Source organism: Ambystoma mexicanum, chromosome 9, assembly GCF_040938575.1.
Source record: "Ambystoma mexicanum isolate Mex_15411 chromosome 9, UKY_AmexF1_1, whole genome shotgun sequence".
Classification (NCBI taxonomy): Eukaryota; Metazoa; Chordata; class Amphibia; order Caudata; family Ambystomatidae; genus Ambystoma; species Ambystoma mexicanum.
In genome coordinates, this window is record NC_090931.1 from 1,448,660,916 (window position 1) to 1,448,676,771 (window position 15,856).

At 47.5% G+C, this 15,856-nt stretch overlaps 1 protein-coding gene across 1 annotated transcript in view; it reads right to left on the reverse strand.

Annotated features, from left to right (window-relative positions):
- The window catches only part of CNPPD1 (cyclin Pas1/PHO80 domain containing 1), a 176,227-nt gene that overhangs the window by 43,522 nt on the left and 116,849 nt on the right, over positions 1 to 15,856 (reverse strand). Inside the window, exons 5-6 of the mRNA XM_069616873.1 lie at positions 4,214 to 4,342; positions 3,143 to 3,204 (exon numbers count right to left, since the gene is read on the reverse strand). Coding sequence (XP_069472974.1) covers positions 3,143 to 3,204; positions 4,214 to 4,342 — 191 coding nt within the window. The remainder of the gene's footprint in view (positions 1 to 3,142; positions 3,205 to 4,213; positions 4,343 to 15,856) is intronic.

The window sequence follows — 15,856 nt, forward strand, 5'->3', positions numbered from 1 at the left end:
CATGGGAAGGTAGAATGAATAACAAATATAAATAAAATTAGAGAAAAAACAAAAAGGATATTCTCTCGAACTTTGACTTTCCTGCAACGGAACCTGCCTACAGCTGGTTCCTAGACCACTAGGGCCCCTCTTCTCCCTCTGAGAAAACCCATGCTGTAGAATAGGGAAGGAATGGATAAGAAAAGGCTTCCGTCTAGACAAGTAGAAGAGTTAGTGTTGTAACTGAATCGCTGCAATAGAAAAATTGCAAAATTGCAGAGTGTCTAATAGTTATTACTGCATGACTGACGGGGTCAACTACCCTTGAAGTACTGATTGTATTATAAAAGTATATCTAACCTGCTCTTATTCCCCCTCCCAAGAATAGTATATTACCATCCTGAATGTATAACATTAGGTTTGACTTGCCTTGACTTGCTTCTCTAAATAAGGTTATACCTTGGTTTGCATACCATAGGTATCGAGTTCGTTTTTAGGATTGTGTATATATGATGTCATAGCACGTACTTACCAAGATTTATCTTGGCCTACTTGTATTTAAATAAACCCTTTATTTTTACAATACATAGTGTTTCAGTGTTTGTTTGGACCATATGCATGCTACAATGTCTTTGTACCAACCTGCAGTCCTCTCTCCTAAGGATAAGCCTGGCTGCTCTGTCAACGCTACCAATTGTTCTGAGGTGCTACAGTTTGATACTAAGAGTGGATTTATGTACTGCCTCAGATGTATGGTTTTATGAAGCCCTTAGCTGAACTTCAGAAACAGCATTAACACCCAACCCCCATACAATGAATACCCTCACTACAAGTTACCCACATAAACCCAAACCTTAAACACCATTAGGGCAGAAATCAATTTTGGAGGTTCTTCACTTTTTGCTAGATTCCTTGGTTTAAGACTCCGTTATCCTGCCAGAACTGCTTAAGCCAAATGTTCCATAGGCGAGTGGCTCTGTATTTGTGGTCCCCCTTAAAACTCCCTTAAGATTACCAAGGCAAGGGTACCCCAGAGATGACCGTAGTGGATTTATCCTCTGTTGGTCATATGGCTAATCTGGTTGCAGCTTTCCTTTATGCAAATAAGCCTCACTAAGTGGAACCATGTTGTCTAGCTTGGGTCCTTCTTCACACGCTCCTCCGGGTACTCAAAAATGGAGGTTGACCTTGTAATTAACGAAATTCTGAGGGTGGGGGGGTTGCAGGACCTTTCCTGTGCGTGTCTAGTGCATGCCGGTGGAGAATGAGGGGTTGGTTCTGTGTGTGCAACCCCTCACTGAATGTTTGTGGTTAGCTGAGTGAAGGTCACCACCAGCCCGCTTGTGTGTAGAGTCAACCCACCAATATACTCTTGCTGCAGGAACCAAAACAGATATCCCTAGAAAGCCTTCTGCTTGAGAAAAAGAACTGAACCTCTGCACCAGCATCCCAAACGCCCCAAGACATTAGACAGTTAAGCACTGCCCATTCTGCAATGAAGAAAGAACCTCCTGCAGCACTCTTTCCTTATGATCTGGTGGAGACAGCTGGATCACCTCACCTGTCCAAAGGACTAGTCTACCTAAAGCTCATGGCATGCCTTCAGCAACTGTTCCAGAAGTGGGAGACGCTTTGCAGCAGATGGCCCGACGATGCTCCGACTACTTGACCAGATTTTCTTCATTTGTGAACACCTGGCAAGCATCCTAGTTCCATCTCTTCCCCCAATCTTGTACACTCCAGAGGCTCTTACTGCCCATTGTTGCCTTACCAGATTGGCAACGGACTCAGAGGTTGCTGGTTCCGGTCCAGTGTGGTCCAGAGGATGAATCTTCAATAAGGCTGCTTCTCTGCGGTTTTCCAAACACCAAAACCATCAATGGAATCCTGCTCCTGAGACAATGGACAGCTTCAGAAAAGTATCTCCAGTGCGCACCAACTGCAATCTCAAAGACCCAACACCTACTTCCTGCGCTGCTAGCTAAGATCAGTGGCTGTTAGCAGATAATCTGTGCCCCCCCCCCCCCCCCCACACCCAAGGACTGCTCGTCCTCTGTGCACAGGTGCACCATCACAGTAACCTTTGGTGTCTGAGAGCCTGAACTCTGGCCTGCCTCCAGAATCATGTACCGCACCTGCATTAGGACTAGCACCTGGACTCTGGGATTCATCTCCCCTTCCTCTGTCATTGATGAACGGATGTTTCTTCACCTTGATCCTCAGCTTGGGGTTCCCTCTTCAGATCCAAGGGTCTGCCAACCTTCGGATCCGACTGGAGTGTTGGGATTGCAACTGTTCTGCACATTTTTGCAAAGGTGAGACCTTTTTAACAAAGACCGCTTTTTCACATGCCCTCCCCCATTGACTTCTAGAGAAGTGTCACCCGCATTCTCTTCTGAAAAGATAGCAAAAGCCTTGGTTGCCTTTTAAAAAGTTCTCTCCATCCTCTGCAAATATTTTCTGAAACTGCCAAGATCCTTCAGACTTTAAACTATTGTTGCTCGATTTACACACGTGTCGTACAACCTCTGGACCTCCCTGGTCAACTCCTGAGAGATTGGCCTAGGCTGTTCTGCTGCCCTACCCCTTGGAGAACCGGATATACTCACAAGGAAACTGAACAACGCCAGATGAATGTACCTGTGCCCTAGAAACAGCACTTATGGAAAATCATCCTAACACTGCACAAGACATTTTCCCTAAAGATTTCCCATCATCAAAGGCCATGGAAATAGCAGTGGTTGGACTAATAAAAAATAAATTAAAAAAAGAGACTAATAGAATACTAAATCTGCTACTCTAGGCTCTTTGTTGTGTAGCTGTATTGAGGCTTGTCCTATCTGAATGCCTGCATCACTCACGGCGATGAATGTGTTGTACATTACTGAGATTGATTCAAATTCCTGACGCAATACCACCTTCCTCTCCCTCTTGAAGTGTTCCGTTGATAAATGTGCTTTACAAGCGCTGGATCCATTATAATCCTGAGACTATAGTATCTTTTTGTCCGTATGTTAAGTCCCTTTCGCTGCAGGATATATTAGAGTGCACTTACACTGTACACTGGTTTAGGTTTCAGTAAAATAGGAAAATCAAACTAAATGCGCTGAACCACGGTTAGCAGCTGTAGCAATCCCTGCCAAGGAAATCATGGAACACATACCGGCCCTCCAGCCAACTCAGAACTTGGAAGAACTCCTTCGGGTCTGTAAAGAGGCTCCAGTCCTGGGGAGGCAAAATAGAAGAGGTTAGGGTAGGCACAAGAAGTAGCAGGATAACGTACCAGCAGTCAACCAAAACCAAAATTCACAGAGTGCAGCTCCGAAGAGCTGGACAGACAATTCACAGAAAATCAGTGTGCTCGTTCACGCAAATGGGCACTGGATGGTATACACATTGAAATAGATTAAGGGGTATAATTCTGTGATATTGACTTTTCCTGACTGCATTACATGCCACCCTCCAATCGAATCTTTAACTATAATTACACACACATCAAACCCACCACTCAGTTCTGTTCTGCTGCTGTATTAGGCAAGAAAAATACTCAAAAAGCAGGAGGAACCGGACAGGAAACATGTTCTAGCATTGGGGAAGGCAGCAGAGTAGAGGCTGAGCGGGCAAGGCACACCCAAAATCCATTAACGCCAACTCAGCAGCACTGTGGTGGAAGTTACAGATGTGAAGTTCATTGAGGTGGGCCCAATTACATTATCTTCAGGGCATACTTGTTAGACAATCCTGACTTTGCCTCCGCAGCAGAGGCAAAAGAGGTACAGCAGTAACTGCTAGACAAAGGAGCACAGAAAGCAAAGCAGATGCCGATTCAAGTCATTTAGAAATAGTAAGACTCCTGCAGGTCACTGTAGATTAGCGGACGATCAAGGTCAGTCAGGATCTGGCTGGAGTGCAGGGATTGTCAATGGGGCCTCTTAGGTGGTCACTCCTTTGGGGGGTCAACAAGGGTAAGGAAAATACTGCTTGGTAATTGAGAGCTAGGAGACCAGCACTAGGAAGGTACAATATCTGACACAAAGCTACAAATCTCACACTGACAATATAACCAGACTGATTTTACCAGGGAGGGCTAGCCACTTGTGGCTTCACTACACAGACCTGTCCAGTGGAGCATAAGCAGGTCTTAAAGGACTTCCCTAAATCAAAACCACACTTTAAAAGCCTGGGCTGAAAACCGTCACTACTGGAAGAAGCGAAGCATGAACAAGGGTCTTACAATGGCGCTGAGGAAGCCCATCTCCAGAGCGTTGACTGTCTGCACATCCATCTTGCCGGCTGTTCCCCATTCATCATTGAATACCTCCTCTTCCTCACCTTCGTCATATAGGTACTTGCTGGCAACCATCTGCAATAGAGAGAAGTTTAAGGAAGTAGATTGGCAGCATGTCATGGTCAAACACCATCTCAAAGCAGACCAAATACGATAGACATGGTCAATCAAGCCAGTCCTGCAGGTTGATATCAGAGCTGCTCTCCAAGAAAGGGAAGCAGACAGAAGATACAAATCCAGTGTGTATAGGAGAAAGTCCTTGTATGCACACTCTAAGTCCCTTCCAGTTGGCGTTGGTCCTTCGGGGTACCCTACACCCCCCACCCCCTCAATCGAGATCCATTTAGAACTCACTGGGGATGCAATTCCTAGGTTTATGGCCCCCTGGGGGACCCTTAACCTCCCCAAAAGATGGGGACTTCCAGGAAGTTGCCTCTTAGTCTCTCTGGGTCAGAGACCTCAGTAACACAGTTGTTAAGATGGATTTCTAAAGTCAGTCCTTAGGTGGTACGGTGAGGAGTCTGTAGGATGCCACCCTAGTTATGGTGAACAGGGAAGACACAGAGGGTAGCAAAAACCCAATCAAGGTAGTGTGGAAGAGCAGTTAAGGCTTAGTCTCATGAGTGAGTGAGAGTGGTCTATGGCTACAGATAGTCCACACAGGACAACACCCAAAGATTCAAGTTAGACAGTCAATGTACAAAAATAGTCATTTATTAGGCCTTTAGAAGATGAAAAAATCACAGGTAAGTGTTTGCAATCAAGAACCATATATTATGTATATACATTGACTTTGTGATCTAATCACTTACTAATGGTCATCAGGTAAGTAATAAAAAGGTAAGAAAAATAGACCGAATCAGCCCAACCCCAGTTCCCTCTTAAGAAATCCAGCCCTAATAAGATGTATGGGGCCTAGAGCCCAAATTGCACAGATCGATTCAAAAGTGTTTTTTAAAAAAAACATTTGTATTAGTTTATTCAAACAAACAATATAAACCAAACTTGCAGTGCATACGATAACATTTCGATTATGCATCACTTAATTGTGTTCACTGCTTCCCCTATCCCACCCCCCGTTTCGAGCCTATTACTTCTCACGTTCTGTTCCTGCACCTTGTGGTAGGGTATCCCTTTCCATGGGTTCCATTTGGTCTCGCATTGATCCAAATAACTCTGCTATTAATTTCCAGGCCATTAGGGTCTCTGTCTCCTCCTCTCCCCCCTGCCCCCCAGCACTGCTCGCTTCTTGCCATACCATGGTTACTGCCTCCGCCCATTTCTGCAAATCTTTCCACCTTACCTCTAGTCGTGGTCTGTGGCATGTCTTCCACCCCATAGCACTTCTCTTTGCAAGCGCATATGCCAGGTCCTTTAGTTTGCTCACATGCTCGAGTTTCCGTAGTCTAGGGAACCCCCCCTAACAAGCAGGCCCACACTGTATCAACCACAATCTTAACCCCTCTTTCTGCTAGTTTGTGTGCCACTTCGCTCCAGAAGCGCTTGATAACCGGGCATGACCAGAACATGTGCACCATACCCGCATTCTCTTAATCACATTTAGGGCATGCTTGCCGTCCTGCATTTTTAAACCTAGATATCCTCTGGGGTGTCATATACGCCATATGCGTAATATACAGTTGCATCTGCTTTAGTCTTGCATTCCTCGACACCCTCCTATGATACCCTTGGGCCCGTTCCCACATCCCATCATCCATCGGGGCTCCCACTTCCACCTCCCAGTCTTACTACCTCCTTTCCTACTTTAGACATCATCATCTCGTATAGTCTAGATATCTCATGTCCCCCCTCTGCTATGTCATATTATATCAATGGTAGCATCTGGTTCTTCCTCCAGTACCACTTCGGGCCATGTTCTCTTGATTCTCCGCACCAGCCTGTGGTACGTGATATACTGGCCTGTACGTAACCCAGTTTCCTCCCCCAACACCTCAAAATCTATTATAGTCCCCGCTTGCCAAATATCACCCATTGTTGCTATCCCAACTGGTTCCCAGTGGTTTCTAATTATCATCCTTAGTTGCTTTTCTCCACCCGCCAGTGCAAATAGTGGTACTTGCTGTGAACACGGGGATGGGTTCTCCATCATCTGGCATGCCCTGCGCCACGTCTTCCATCCAAGTACCATCATCTTTGGACGCCCTTCCATTTCTGCTTTGGGCAGCCACATAATCTCTTTTAAATAAAATGGGGCACAATCTTGTCTAAGCAACCTGGATTCAGAGGTCACCTCCTCTGAAAGCTATTTAGCAACATATTGCAGTTGGCTTGCTACATAATAGACTTCATAATTGGGTAGTTTTACACCCCCTTTCTCATAGAAATTCTGTAGCTTCCAGAGGGCCACTCTGTTCCGTGTGCCATGCCACAGGAAGTCCCTGTACATACTGTCCAATCTAGTGAAGAACTTCTTTGGTATCAAGTGCGGTATATTCCCAAAATAGTGCAGGAGCCTAGGTAAGACCACCATCTTCAACATTGCTAAAGGCAGATTCACCCAGAACCTCATGCAATTTTTGATTTTCTTAATTGCGACCTCTGTGTTGCACTTATGCTCCTCTTCCACCGTGTGGTATATATCTATCCCTAAATAGCGAAATGTGCTAACCTCCCATGGTATCTGTAACACCGGTAGCTGTTTCAATGGGATCCCTTTATATTCACCCAAGGGGAACATGCTAGATTTCTGAGGGTTCACCGCTATACCAGACAGCCTTGCATATCTTTCCATCACTTCCAAAATGTATTGGAGGTTTTCCTCTGGGTGCCGCAAGAACAACATGTCATCCGTATATAGGGAGATCAGATGTCGTTCCCCTCCCACGGCAATGCCCATCGTATGATATTGTTGCCTCAAGTATATCGCTAGGGGTTCCAGGGCCAATGTATAGAGCATAGGAGACCATGGACATCCTTGTCTGGTACCCCTGCGGAGTTGCCACCTTTCCGATATCACTGCTCCAGTTTTAACTGTGGCCAGTGGTTCACTATATAACATTTTCGCCCACTGTAGATATCCAGGCCCCATCCCATAGCCAGCCAATGCCGCCAACAGCCATGGCCTTTGCCATTTGACCGAGTCGAAGGCCTTTATTGCATCCAGTGACAATTGGCAATTCACCCTCGTTCTCGTTTCCATACTCAATAACTCGATGGAGTCATCTGTGATTATTGGATATGTTCCTATTTGGGACATAGCCCGTCTGGTCAGGATGTATTAATTTGCCAATAACCCTCGTCAGTCTGTTTGCCAAAACGGCCGTCAGTATTTTGCTGTCCTGATTTAACATTGACAGGGGTCTATATGAACCGCAGCTATGCCCAGGCTTGTTAGGTTTGGGAAGCAGTATTATAAATCGCTTCTCTAAGTGACTCTGGCAGTCTGCCCAGCTCATATGCCTCATTCAACATTTCTAACAGTGGGGGGGGGGGGGGGGGGGAGCACCTCTCCTTTAAATACTTTATAGAATTCACTTGGGAGTCCATCAACTCCCGGAGTCTTACTGGTGGGCAACTGTCTCACCACCTCTTCTAAAGTAATCGGTGCATCCATCTCCTCTCTTTCCTCAGCACTGATCTGCGACAATCCTATATCCTCCAGTGTTTCTACTATCGTCGTGCGATTACTCTCCCCATCATCTCCATATAGTAGCCTGTAATAGTCTGCAAACTCCTGGTTAACTCCCTCTTGGGTATCAACTACACTACCATCTTCCCTTGTTATTGTTCTAATCATGGGTCTGGGGGTTTCACTCATATAGCCATGCCAAGATCCTTCCTGGTTTATCCCCTCCCGCATGCCGTCTCTCTATATATTTTTTGTAGTTAAGGTTACACAGTCTTTCCCAGTCCCCAGCACATTTCTGCTGCAGCCTGAATATCAGTTCAGTGTCTTCCTAGGTATTGTTTTCTCCGCTCAATGCCCTTTCCAATTCTCCCTCTGTTTCCCGTAGGTCAGCCAGGATCCCTCCTTGCAATCCTTTAGATTTAGCTATAGCTACCCCTCTCATCACAACTTTAAAGGCTTCCCACAACGTGCCCGCCGAGTTCACACTGCCAGTATTCGTCTCAAAGTAGTTAATACTCGCCTCCCTCATATCCTCCCTAAAAAAGGGGTCTCTCAGCGCCTCTGCTCTGAGGCGCCATGTCGGAATCCTCGCTCTTGGGGGCCGGTATTGCCATCCGAGGATCAAAGGCCAGTGGTCCGAAAGGACCCTCGCTTTATATTCTGCTTGCGTAATCTCTGTCATTACCTCTAGTGTGACAAAGACCTAGTCCAACCTTGTATGTAACTGCTGCGGGGCAGAATAATGCAAATATTGCCTCTCTTGGGGGTGTTGTGTCCTCCACACATCTCCGAACCCAAAGTCATTCAGCAGTGTCTGCAACGCTTTAGCAGCTGGGGCAGGTCTATCCATTTCCCCATCCGATCTATCAACCTTAGGGTTTAGTACGCAATTAAAGTCTCCTCCCCAAATCACTGCGCTCCCCACACACATGCTAAGGTTGTTGCAGTGTTCTGAAATATGCCGCTGTATTTTGATTCGGGGCATACGTAGTTACAATGCTTATCTCCCTATTTTCCACCAATCTCCTCATTATGACCATCCTCCCGTTCGTCTCAACTATCATCTGTAACAGCTGAAACGGGACATGTGGCGCCACCCAGATAAGTACTCCCCTAGCATAAGCCGAATATGATGAACCTACCACAGTTCCCTTCCATTTCTTCCCGATCATCTCCATCTTACCTCGCGTCAGGTGAGTCTCCTGCAACAGGGCTATGTCTATCTTTTGTCTACGCAGATATTACATAACCTTGTTCCTTTTTAAGTAGCTATTGAGCCCCCTAACAGTCCAAGTAATTATTTTAAGGTCCCCCATGGCCTGTTAGAATCCCACCCCTCCCCCCACCAGTGCAGTCCATATCCAAATGTATTCCCCTTCTGTATAGGCTTGTTTTCCAACTTAAACTCCCCTGAACTAAATACACAAACACCCAAGTCCCCCTCCCTCCCACCTCCCTTCCCTGCCCCAACAATGCACTCCCCAACTGTTGCCCAGCTCCATCGCTGGATCTCAGGCACCCCCGCATCTAGCCCTTTCTGGCAATAGCCTGTACTCGCAGCTCAGCAGGGTAAAATTGCCCTAGTGGCTGCCTTACTACTACTTCTCGGGGGTAGGGTGCCTTCATCCTGCTGCTCCCGTTTGCTTCAGATTCACCACGCTCCATGCTACCCAGTTTACATGTGTATTTTATGCTCTATAATCCAGTCCAACGAGTCCCAGGGTATCACAATGCAATTTCGGCGTTACCAGTCTATGCCCCTCCCTTTCTATCAGTACCACAATCTCCTCCGGGACTCCTCCCCCATGTATCATTCCGTCATACATGAAAATCCCCATGATTTATCGTGCTCCTCACGGCCCTGCTCCCCTTCTCGCTCCGGACAGCCCTGCAAGTCCAACCATGCCATGCTGCTGCTTCCTCTGGAGAGTAAAAAAAACACTTTGCTTTTTTGCAGTACTTTGAGCTTCGTAGGGTTCAATAGCATGTACTTAATTCCAGCCGTGTGCAGCCTCCTCTTGACCGCCACATAGCTGTAACGCTGTCTCTGCACTAGCATGGTGTAATCAGGATATGCTGTGACGGTTGCAGATGCTCTCTCCATCATTCCTCCTTTGCGAAAATACTCCAGAATTTTCTCTCCGTCTTTATAGTTCAGGATCTTCGCAATTATTGCCCGAGGGGGGAGCCCCGGGCCACCGTCTCCTCATCAAGGCCCTGTGCGCTCGCTCGACAGTAAATCCTTGTGAAAGTTTGTCGGCCCCCCATCTCTTGCAGGATCATATTCTCCACATAGTCCATGGGGTCCTGACCTTCTTCCCTTTCTGGCAGGCCAACCAAGCAAATGTTGTTACGTCTCGCCCTTCCTTCCGCTCGTTTCTCGAGGTTAGCTACCTGCTGCTTTAATGTATGAACCTCCTTTGTGTTGCTTGCGCTGGTCTCTGTGTTGGTTTTCACTGCACTCTCCAGGCCACTCGTTCTTTCTGCTAACGCTCTGACATCTTGTCGCAGTAGGGCAACCTCTATTCCCACTGCAACTATTTTGGCCTGCAATTGTTGTACCCCATGAGGACTTCAACTCGGTTATAGCTGCTAGGATCTGGTCGTTTTCTTTTGTCGGGGGTGCCTTCCTCGGGCGCAGCTGCTGCGCCTTGTGCCGATGCAATGGGGGTCTGTTGAATCTTGGCAAAGATGTCCATCGTGGGTTGTTTAGCCGTGGGCTTAGCCCCTCTCACCGTTACTGTGCTATCTTGCCTGTGTGTCTAGTTCTAGTGCTGTCGTAACGTGCCAATTTTGTTAGCCTGTTCTGCCGTGACCCCACGAGGACAGTTGGAGCCTGGCAGCGTTATCCTCAGAGAACTGCAGTGTGTATTACTATGCGTTGAGCTGTATTTCAAATGGGTTGCGTCCTCCCACATTCTTGATACCACCAGTGTTCTAACTCAACCCTGCTTACAATGTTTCCATCCACCACAGTGGCGATCAATAGCCTGCACATTCGTTCTCTAGGACAAAAGATGTACCTTCCTCTCCTCCAGCATCACTCTACTGCTCCTCAGACTCATAGTACCCAGTGCCACAAGAGCGACTCAGCGAGGGTCTTCCTACAGTGTCAGCAGTCCACCTCTTCGGTACCTTTGTTCAGTCTATGCAGTCATCCAGTGTCTGCTCGGGATGAGCTAGGTGTTGTTCTTTCCAGATGCCATTGTATCCGTGTTGCACAGCGCAGTATTCTTGCGTGACAGGCTTTAATTCCTGCGCCCCATTTTCTTCATGTGATGACCAAGGCTAGCTTAATTGCCTGGGCCTATGTTCCCAAGTAGATTAGGAAGGCGCTTCCTTCCTCCTTTCACCAGGTTGCCAGCATCATGCACCCGTATCCCACAGGCGCCCATATAGCACTTTTACATGAGGCCACGATTCCCTCTGATCTAGTGGCAGGAAAGCGGTGCATGCAGTCTTTTATTGAATTACGTATTTAAATGCAGCAGAAATATGTCACGCCACTCACGCCGGTTCTTTCACTGCCCTTTATTTGTAGAGGCAATGTTTCTGCTCCGCCGGCTCAGACCTAATGAGATCAATACAGCAGCAGAAATGTATGGTGTGATCCGCACTGGCTTCACTTGCACAGCACGGATCTTTGATGTTTCAGCTCCGTCGGCACAAGCGCCGATACTAATGTTTACGCCTGGGACATCCCTCTCACATCAGACGGTCCACCGCCGCTGCCCACTGGAGCTCGCGCAATGCAACCGCCGTGCCCACGGTGCAAAGCGATCCGCTGCTCCGAGTCCTACAATGGGCTCGGTGGAGCGGATAGTTCAAAGCAACACAAGCAGGCCCTGCACAATCACCGAACGCTGGTCCTCCGCTCCAGCCTCCGCCGCCCGGGTCTATGGGGTTGCTTCTACGGTCTCAGCCTCATTCCCTTTGTTGTCCGCCATTTTGTGCTGCATCATTTCGGTGCAGTCGCATTACGAAAAAGCTTCTTTCCTGCTCGCCCTTCCATCCGATCCATCTGCAATTTTCAATTAATGCAGGGCACCCGTTCCGACGTCCATGCTTTCATTTGTGGGGAACGTGAGTCGTTTTTTCCAGATCAATTTCGGATCTTCAGGAGCAGCTCTTCAAGGCACGTCCTACTTCATGGCTAGTTAGCCACGCCCCCCGATCGATTCAAAAGAGTTTGAAAGTTTCCAAAGTATTTCAAAGTGAAAAACGTATTATCCCAAAATCAGGTAAGTACTAATTTCTATCCTAGTCCCAAGGTTCACCCTAAGGTAGGATCATTTGCCCAGGTTCGACGACCAAAGATCAGACCAGAGGGAGCTAGGGGCGAGGCGGCTTTGCACCCAAAGTTACCCTACAGTAGACAGGGGGGGGGGGGGGGGGATGTCTAGGGGGACACATGAACAGATACTTGCCCCCTTGACTCAGATACTTCCAGGTAACGCCTGTGGTTCGTCTGGAACTCGCTGGGAACACGAGTCAGTCATTTGTTTGTGAGAGGCCCTGGGTGCAAGAGCTTCTTCTGGTGTCGGGACAGCTTCTAGGTGGAGGTCCAAAACGATGAAAAATTAATATTACAGCAGGACAGTCCCCCTAAGGACACTTCAAAGAACGGATAAAGACAGGCTCCAGCGACTTTCACCACGATCGGACGGCGATCCTTTAGCAAATACAAAAGCGGCTCCAGCACAGCCTCCATTGAAGATAGAAAAGCAAAAAGGTCTGGGAGCCCCTCTACCAAGAACGAAGGCAGCAAAATACCTGTTCTATGGGAAGATGCCCACTCGGGAGGGTCTACAACCACATTTTAGCTCAATGCACTAAACACAGAAGAAATATCCATTTGCATTACCAGTCTGGTCCCACCCACTTGGACAGTCCATCACCGAAATGCTAGGCACATTTTCGCTGAACAAGAGTACCACCAGCAACCCCAGACATGTGTTTGGCCTAGTCGGGCATCATCAGTGGTTGTAAACCTTGCCGAGTGGGAGAGATTGCATAGAACAGGGTATTTGAACCATGTTCTCTCTCAGTAGAGGGGCTCCCATACCCTTGTTAAACTTCCCCTGAAGATAGGAAGCTAACATTTTGGGAGCAGGCGACTTATGGCATACGCAGAGGACCGATCAAGTTTTAAGACTCACCTCTGAAAGGCGATAGTATCAGGTTTGTCGGTAATATCCTCCTCTTCACTCATATTGGATTACACCTTCTTACCCTTCCTCCTCACCTGAAGTAGTTGAAGAATAATCCAGCTTCTTTCTTCGGTTTCGCCTAGAGTCGGCCTTCTTTTTTTGTGTGCAGATAAGGCCTGCCTCGGAAGGAAGCCACCGTGATTCAAGTTCTGGGACTCTCCGGTGACCCCTCTCCGAAACAGCCGGAACGTTGTAGGGGAAAAAGCCTCTGGCATAAAAAAAAAAAAAACAGATAGTCACAGTAGATGAACCGGTAAGCTGTTTTTGATAGTTGTAAACTATAATGACCGGAATCCCGGCTGCGTTTAATGGCGAAAGAAAGAACTCTGCAGAATGTCCGTGTGGAGTAAAAGGGAAGAGTGAAACAAAAATGAAGTATCATAACAATTGGAAATAAACAGGATACTCTCAAGAAACGAGTGGGAAAGGTTACTCCTAGACAAAACTGGAGAGGAGACAGCAAGAACCAGATAGAACAGGGGAAAAAGAAAAGGAGTTAGAAGACCGAGACAGAATGACAAAGAAAACTGGCAAAATTAGAGCAGAGCGGGACAGAGGAAAGGCAGAGAGGCTACAAAATGTAAGCTGAAGAATGGGCGGACCACCGGCAAGAGAAGTAATGTGGAGCGCTAGCAACGAGGAGAAATCCAGGAAGTTGCAACGTGCCGAGCCGCCGAGTGAAGGATAGTAAATAGAACTCGGCGGCGGCCATGTTGAAAACCACTAGACCGCTGCATACGTTGCAACGTAACGGCACATTCTAATGGCGGCCGAATTTCCACCTTCTACATACTCGCCAGTTACCCAAGTTTGTGACAGATATCTGCAGCAAGGTAGCCCAGGCGGGAGCTGGTCAGTTCACCGGCCAGTCCAGAGACACTTCCAAAGGCTTTGCGGGCACAGATCCTCGTCAAGACTAGTTGGCCCCACTAGTCCAAGGGTCGAAGCACTGACCTGGGTCTTCTGAGATCTGGTAGAGGAGCAGGGCTTCACCAGTCCAATCACTGGAGTTGATGCTGGTCAGCTGCAGTTGTCGCCCTCCGGTTGTCAGCGGGCTGCTCTTCATGGAAATATTGGCTTCAACCTGGATCTGAAAAATTGCTGCAGGAGTCCTTTTATCCAGATCTGCGGTTGTAAGCAAGTCCAAGCACACCAATGGTAAAGATCTGCCACATTCAAACAGGAAGTGGTTGTCCAATCCAACAGCCACAGGTTTCTACATCTGCCCAGGACCAGACTTTCTGGCACCAGGGGATGTGGACTGGGATTCGACAGTCCCAGACCCTTCCACATGCGCACAAAGCAGCAGATTTCCCAGGCAATTGCAATACCATATATGGGATTTCTTAACCTGAGAGGGCAGGAAGGCGGCCAAACTACAATATACCAAAGGACAAGCAAAAAAGGATCTGTGTGATTTTAATGTTGCAGAATGGTCCGCGACATCAATGTCTGCATGGGAAATGTACGCAACACAAAAATGTTTGTACATTTCCCATGTGGACATACATTGAACATCACAGATTCAAACACACACCCTCACACACCCCCCCAACTTACCTTTCCTTCAGACGTGCTGTGTGCTTGCGCGCCGGTTCCCTTTCACTTACGTGTCCGGGAACCGGCACACCAGGGTCCTTTTCTTTTTTTACTTTTACTCGGGTGATCTGCGGGGGTGTCCCCCGCAACCCCCGCTCACTATACTGTCTAGTATAGTGAGCGGGGTGTTGCGGGGACACCCCCGCAGCCCCAGGCTCTTTTTTCCTCGCTCGGGTGAGCTGCAGGCGAGTCCCTGCAACCCCCCACTCACTATACTGTATAGTATAGTGAGGGGGTTGTTGCGGGGGACACCCCTGCAGCCTTTGTGGTTCTTTTTTTTAACTGACCCTACACCAAAACACATACCACAACAAGTTCTAACTTTAGGTAGTTCTAACTTTTTGTGGTATGAGTTTTAGGTCTTTTGGTGGGGTTGGTCATTTATTTTTGGCCTATTCCCAAAATGCATTGCGGCACGTCCATCTTTGGGTGCTAGCCACTTTTAATACCCATAGGGGGTGATTGGGGAGGGAACACAAAAATGCACAAATAAAATGTTACAAAAACTGAAAAATATCACTGTGCCGCCAAATTGTCATAGGTGAAGTATGTGGATGAAACGGGTGAAGCCTGTAGACGGAACGGGTGACGTAGGTCGATGGAACAGGAAGTACGTGGATGAACGGGTGAAATATGTGGATGGAACTGTCTGAGTACATGGAACGGATGGTGTACCTGGATCTATTGGAACGGGTGCAATCTCAACCACCTAAGGTAAACCACCATATCACACCGCACGCTTACTCTCTTCTTTACACCATCACTCAAAAAGAACACAGCGATACTATGACACCATTCGGTAGAACTGTTCTCATACCATCACTTGTACCGCTCATCACCCTAACTAAACACTGCTGGTTACACACCCTCCAGCCTAGGCATTCTCCTCGGACCTAACACAGCCAGAATCGTTCCAGATAACAACCGGCCAGAACGAACACATACGCTTGATCCCTCAACCACCACACCTACCGCTATGAAGCAGCTATCACTTGAACGCTACACCAGCTGCACACATACGGTGCTCACACACACTTTTTGACTCTATTATCTCTACTGACATGAACTTCGGTTCCCGAGGGTGTTCAACCTACCAGCTCCTTGAGACCATACCAATGGTACATAAGGCGCTATATAAATGCAAAATAACATAACAAGTAACCCAAAACCCAAAAGGTAAAAACATAAGAA